A 7,079-nucleotide genomic window follows, 5' to 3' on the forward strand; every position below is an offset into this window, starting at 1 on the left:
GTTTCAATATTATGGTATTCGCACATTTGCATCAATGTCATTGATAAAAATTACCTTTATTCTCATTGAAAATATAAATAAATTACAAAATATAGTTAGATTAATATTCGGAAGATCGTCGTCTTTAACATAAAGTCAATACTGTATCATGTGAACGCCGAGCGCTACCAGACAACTTCTACATAATTAAATTCGAATACAGTTTGTCACGAATAATTGTCGACGAGTCTTGGTCGTTCTCAGCGTTTCGATACCATGTTTTTACTAAGGTACGTTATACACAGGTTGGTGTAATCCATGTCGAGTTACGCATTAAAAGATTTCGATTATTACAGGATTTTCTTATGCATAATAACGTTATATATATGTATATAATGATGTGCAAATGTCAGAGACTTTGCTGTGCAAATCCAATTAGTTTGAATTGTTAGTTACGTGTTTGCCAATAATCGTGCGATTTATCAAAGTTTCGCTAATACATGGTATGTATGCGATTCTACAATCGGATTTGCTCCACTGTGGCACACGCACATCACAATTAACCACTAAGACTAGGAAATTCATCATCATTGCTACACAGTGCTTTCAGTATCAGTTGCCATGGATAATGTTTGAAGTTTTGGTACTGAATAATTTTCCGAATGAGCATGAGACTGTGAGCGATTTGACACTCTTTCCAAAGTTGATGGGGCCGAAGGAGTATCTTGATGTGCCTTCGGTGGTATCGGTGGTGGACTAACCTAAAAATAATAAACAATAAATCGATAAGAATAAAGATACAATAGAAACTTTATCTCTTGAGCAATAAAAATAATTACCTCTTGACCTGGTAAAGAATGCGATCCTTGGAACATACCGCTAGCAAAATTTGCCGTAGAAACATTCAATGCATTTATTACGGATGGTGGTGAAATATTCATGATATCGTTGCACCTTGTCCGTGGTTCAAAATCCTCGTAACCGAGATTGTTTAAGTTACTTAAATGAGATTGAAAATCTAATAAACTAGCAGTTGATATGCCGCTATCGCGAAGATCGTTCGGTTCATTCTGCGCTTCCGAATCATCATCCGTACTCCATTCTGTATTACATTTATATGCTAAACGTTTTGGTGGTGCGGGTGGTACCATGGTATTCATATTTGAATCTCTCTTGTCGGGAGCTAAAATGTGAAAATTTCAATTAATAATTTAATAAAGTATTTTAATAAAGTTTTGGAATTATTGAATTAAATAATTAACAATTAAATAATTAAATTACACGTAATCGTGGACCAATTACGAATTTATCCAGACAACGTGTCGAATTAAAACATTCTTATTATATTATACAATTGTACATTCATCAAACAAGATTTTCAACATCTGTATTATAAATAATTTATATATTTTATAAATATTTGTATCGTGACATCTGCATAATTCATCAATTTAAAATAATACTTACTAATACAATGGCATCATAAGAACAATTATAGTAGATATTATATATTTACTTTCTCTGAATAAAACTTACTGCAACCTCTTGGTGGCAATGGCGGAGCTGGTTCGGGACCAGGTTCACTCCACGAGGTTCTTAAACCAGTCTGATCAACGCCATCTGTCGGCGTTGGCAAAGAATGTCTCAATGGTAATTTTGGGCTTAACGGCTTGCTCAAAGATCTTTGATGCGTAGGTCGAGGTGGAGTTGTGCCATAACCCACGGAACGTGGTCGTACTTCTCGTTGTGGAATAGGAGGCGGTCCACCATCTACTTTTGTGTAAAAACCTTCGTCTTCGGGTAAACCATCACTGTCTGCATGTGACGTTCGACAGCCAGCCGTTTCCAACGTAACTGGTCGTTGCTTCTCGTTAATAGGTAACGGTGGTAACGGTGAGCTAGAAGAATTGAATATAAATAAGAAAATTCGTGATTTATTTATCCAAGAAAAAAAAAAAGCATCACGAAGAATTACTTGACAATGCTATCCTGATGAATCGTTCGTTGCCTAGCCAAAGGACCAAGATTTTGTTTTAACTGCGTAAATCTCTCGTGCAATCTTTTGTGTAGCGGTTGCACACCCGCTGGCGCGATTTGCCCATGTAAATTTAATCCAGCTTCCAAAACGCTCATCTGATCAAGAATCAAACCTTTCAATCTATTTACGTGCGGCACCATTTCCGGATTTTGTCTAGCGAATTCAGGAGTAAGAAAGGCTTCTTGGTACTTGGTAATGCCACCCATTACGTTAGCATCGATAATGCCTTGAAGACGCATACTAAACGGATTAATGTTTCGATGGGGTTCGGCAGTGTACTGTGCGACAAGTCTCCTCAATTCTCTCTCTACGCTCAGCATAGTTTCGCAAGCATATTGTACAGGCGCCAACAATTCAGATCTCTTTTCGATCACTTCGAACCATCTAAGTATACCTGGTAACTTTGCCTCGGTAGTCAGCGTGGTTCTTTCGATCCATAGAGATTTAAACTCGTTTTCTCGATCGACCGGCCCCCTATGAAGCGGTCGGTCAAAAATGAATTTTCGAACATCGTTCACTAGATAGAATGCGACCACCCGTTCTGGTACTTCCGCTCCTCGACAGGCCAGACTACTTTCTTCAGGGATTGGTTTCACGTTGCAAATTTGTATATCTGAATCATTATATTCGAAGATTTACAATATGATCAAATCGAAAAAATATAATAATTAATCAACTTACATTGTCCCTCAGAACTTAAAATACTCTCGTCAGGCGGGGAGTTTTTCATTAATATTTGTGCGCTTGGAAATTCAGTCTGTAGTCGTTGTGTGAATGCTCCTATTCTCTCGTATTCTAGACCCCGATATATGAATAGCTTATTCTATAAAATTATAACAAGTGAATTACATTTTTATTATATCATATGTGTAAATTTTACTTAATCTAAATTGTACTAAGTGATTACTTACTCTAACAAAAAGAGGAAAACTCAGACCATAGAAGCCTACTCTAAAATATTCTGGTTCAGGTCGAAGTTGCGTCAATATATTGTCCAGGAATTTTGCTTGCAATTTCAGTACGTGACTCAGTTTCGCGTAATCATATAATCTAGTTTCATATAGTATCGCCAATTCCTTGCACAGTGGGATACCTTTTTCCCAACATTTGCCTCGATCTAAATAATGAATTATTTTGTGATAAAGAACCTCTTTTCTCTGCCATTCTGGTTGTTGAGGATGCGAATGATCCGGAGGCAGAATTGTAGAACTCCAACCAAGCTGATCGGCGTATAGTTTCATTGTAAATCCGGCTTCGGTATAATTTTCAGCTGCTAAATGCAGGTCGTGAAGCTTATAAATATAGCGCAAATACATCTCCTTTCGATTAAATTCGTTCTTGTAAAAATTCTGTAAGAAAAAGAATTATTAATAAAAATTTATTGCTCATTGGGAAAATTATTTATTATTCAGTAAGTTTATTTATATATAAGATTCATGAAAAAGAATTTTATATATACAATATTTTTTTGTGAAAGATAGTAGTGTAAACATATATTTTATATTTTGATTAATCAATATTTTTACTTACCAATAAATTAACAGTACAGGACATACGTTTATCGCGATTTTCGTCACCTTGAATTACGCTTCTATAATCTAACAGTCTTTCCAATAAACGCGTAATTGACGTAATAAAAGCAGTTCCGCTATCCTTCCAGGCCGGATCTTCTGACTGAACTCTGTCTAATAATCTGTCGGCAAAAATAGAATAATATTTGAATTCGTGTATATATGAGAATGCACATAATTTCACTATCAATTTATTGCACTTACACAGCACTAAGATGCTCCCTAATGCAGCATATAAATTACAAATTAAAATTTTCAATGAAATGCAATTCAAATTATTAGTGCATATAATTAACTATTATTGAGTTGGTTGGAAAAAATAATGTCAATTTTATAAATGCAAAAATAAATTAATTATAATCCATATCTCATTTTTGAAAACATTTAAAAGTATAAATTTATTATAAATATATTTTATTAATAATTTTTTTTTATTTATGAATTTCAATAATTTAAAAAACAATACAAATTGTAGCAATTGGATATAAGATTAATTATATATTATACTATTGCATTATTTATAATGATTTCTATATTCTAAACAAGAGAAGAATATTTTGATAAAATTCATTACAAATATAATAATATATTAATATATCATTTATTTTACTTTTTAAGAACCAAAAACCGACATAATTTTTCCACCAACCTAATGAATTAAATTCAAACGAATTTTTTCATGAGAAGTATTAAAACAAAAAACTAAATTAATACTCACATTGTGTTAAATAATTGCCTGTACTCGTCATCACCTTTGTTCTCACTGATCAAGATATCTAGTTTATCTATTAATTCCGATTCCACGGATCTGAAGCTACCACGAGCTCGTTGTTCACATTCCATCATGTCAAAAAATATATGCAAAGTGGCTTTCCTTAATTCGCTTTCAGGAACCAAAGTGACTTCCAAGAAAGGACCCACCATACCAGGAATGAACTCTAACTTGTGATCATGCAAATTGGACCACATGGATAATATTTGAAAGCCCATCAACACCCTCATATCTCCATACTTTTCAATGATCTTTTCACGCTTTACTTCAGAAAATTGTTCAAGTTGCAGAGATGGCTGCGTGAGATAGGCTACAGCTAGATTAAAGTACGTGGACCAGAGTTGGGCATCGAAACAATCGTCTACAAAACGAAAGGCTAGAGGTTGAGCAAGCTCCTTCAAAGATTTTAGGATAACATTGTTCGCTTGCATTCTGATCACCAGCCAATCAGGCGGGAACACTTCTTGCCTAACGAGATCGCGGAGAACCAGAAAAACTCTAAGAAGGAAATCCTTCAGAGGTTTCCTTTCACCAGCATGAGCCAATTCCTCCCAAAGTCGTACATAGTGATACTCGTCTAAAAGCTGAAGCAATCCTATCAAGCAAGCCACTAGACAACCCAACACGGGGCCACTGCTATTTATGACAATCAGAATGGTCTGTATCAATACATCCAGAACAGAAAGACACAATGTTTCAACATCGTGTTGGATACAATTATTGACCTTATTCGAATCTTGTCCCCTTTTATACAAAAAGCTGAGAATTTCGCCAAGGATTTCAGTACAGGAGCGGAGTTCTTCTCGTCTAACTAAATGAATCCTCAAATGTCTGCACATGGTAACTAATAGCAGATTTCTGCTCTCATTGTCCTCGCGAAACAAGGAAGAGGTGGTGAGATTTTTTATAGCTGTCAATTTGGCCTGAGTAAGTTGCGCTGGCGGTTCTCTCGGTACAGAGTCGAGCATCGTACAAGTAAGTTTAGCTACCTCGAGGACTGGTAGCACGGCGACTAGTTGCTCAAACACCGCTGAGATCGAGTACAGTAGAGCTATTTGAGAGTGGAGCACCATATCGTACGGTATTCCCAACATCTTATTCAATGCGGCAAATACACAATAGAGATCTCGCTTGAAACTGTCCTCGTATTGGCCAGCAGTTGCTCTAGCGAACAATAGGCGACTCTGAATGATGAATTTGAAGATATATTCCAAAGAACGAAAACATTTGATTATAGGCTCCTGTTTCTCGGCTGCTGTCACCCAATCGGCGCAATGCTGCACGCTACTCAAAAGACCCTTGTATACAAGAGCGGCCGCAAAATGGCCGGAAATGTACGCGTCCATCACGGGTTTGAAATGCTCGAATTTGGAATCTTCGAGGAGACTGAAGATAGAGACGAGCACTTGGAAGACTAAACCCGAATGAGCCGTGGAGTTACCATCTTCTGTGTGAAACATGGAAAAAAGGGCGTCCAATATATCTTGTAAAAATTTGACCAATTCCTCGCCGTCTAACCGAAGAACGCGACCGAGTGCTTCTGATATTCGTTCAGGATGTGCTTTCCATTGTAACAGGCTTAGGAGGTCGACATTTTGCGTTAGTTTCGTGCTGCAAAGCAACGTGGTCACGAATACAACTTCTTTTGGAGATCTAGAGAACGATGGTGAACCTGAAAAACAAATGGGAGATAAAAAGGATGATTAGAACATGAGATAGAATAGAAACATGAAATATCAAGGTTTTGATTTGTATATAATAGTAGTGAGATCTTTAACAATGATAGTTGAATAAAATGAAGATTACAATGTTCTTTCATAATCGTCATTGTCATTCATTAATTCTTAATTGCTATTGTGGTTCTTTAAATACAAACATTTTACATTTTATAACTTTGCTTTTAACTTACTATATGTATGAATGTATTTTAATAACTTTTAATTTAATTAATTTAATTGAATTTTTTTTAAGATTTATATTTATTTTTATATAATATTTTTCATAGAGAATTTTTTAAAATTATTCGTTTAATTTTTTATTTATAGCAATTTTAAAACTTCCTAGATCAAAATATATAAAAAAAAAAGATAAAATTCCTATCTTCTTTTTTAATTTTTGAAAAGAAAAGATTCTTGTAACTTTGGAAATTTGTAAGAAAATTATTACCTATTGCGTTTGGTTCTCGACCACTGCTTGGTAAGGAAAGATAACTCAACGAATCCAATTTCGAACGATCCTCGCATTTATAAATATATAATTCATGAGGGCCATCCTGAAGAGTAGCTCCCCCAGGTTCCATAAGTCGCACGAAGGCAAAGGAGAATAATTTCTTGTCGTTTTTCTCGCGTGCTGTCAATCAAAATATCAATATTTTATTATGTTAAGGATTAATATTTTAAAGAAGATACCCAACTTACTGGAACAATGACGGAATTCAAATCGAACATGACTCCCATAGAATTTGTCTATAGGTATTGCCAATCGAACCGTCTCGGCCCACGATGGACTATTGTGATGGTATATAACTAAACTTTGATATTCAGAACTACCCTCCATTCCAGCTGCACCAAATAAACAATCTTCCAATGGTTGTCCATCAGCATCCAACACCAAAATCGTCACCTATTGATTTGACATTCATTGATATATATTATTTAAAAATATTTTAAATAATATTTAAAATATTCTGTTTATTATTATAAAATATCCTGTTTATTAT

At 35.0% G+C, this 7,079-nt stretch overlaps 1 protein-coding gene across 3 annotated transcripts in view; it reads right to left on the bottom strand.

The window, feature by feature from the left end:
- Positions 1-37: 37 nt before the first annotated feature.
- LOC102680504 (dedicator of cytokinesis protein 3) overlaps positions 38-7,079 on the bottom strand; it is a 51,754-nt gene continuing 44,712 nt past the window's right edge. The window contains exons 8-18 of one of the 3 annotated variants that reach the window (XM_006611243.2): positions 6,778-6,982; positions 6,527-6,709; positions 4,307-6,032; positions 3,793-3,810; positions 3,548-3,710; positions 2,929-3,366; positions 2,699-2,840; positions 1,955-2,630; positions 1,516-1,877; positions 819-1,162; positions 38-740 (exon numbers count right to left, since the gene is read on the bottom strand). In XM_006611243.2, the coding sequence (XP_006611306.1) occupies positions 573-740; positions 819-1,162; positions 1,516-1,877; positions 1,955-2,630; positions 2,699-2,840; positions 2,929-3,366; positions 3,548-3,710; positions 3,793-3,810; positions 4,307-6,032; positions 6,527-6,709; positions 6,778-6,982 (4,425 nt within the window). In that variant the 3' untranslated portion in view covers positions 38-572. The remainder of the gene's footprint in view (positions 741-818; positions 1,163-1,515; positions 1,878-1,954; positions 2,631-2,698; positions 2,841-2,928; positions 3,367-3,547; positions 3,711-3,792; positions 3,811-4,306; positions 6,033-6,526; positions 6,710-6,777; positions 6,983-7,079) is intronic. The other 2 variants (XM_031508388.1, XM_006611244.2) reach the window with 2 other exon arrangements.

Source organism: Apis dorsata, unplaced genomic scaffold (assembly GCF_000469605.1).
Source record: "Apis dorsata unplaced genomic scaffold, Apis dorsata 1.3 scaffold_85, whole genome shotgun sequence".
In the NCBI taxonomy this organism is placed as follows: Eukaryota; Metazoa; Arthropoda; class Insecta; order Hymenoptera; family Apidae; genus Apis; species Apis dorsata.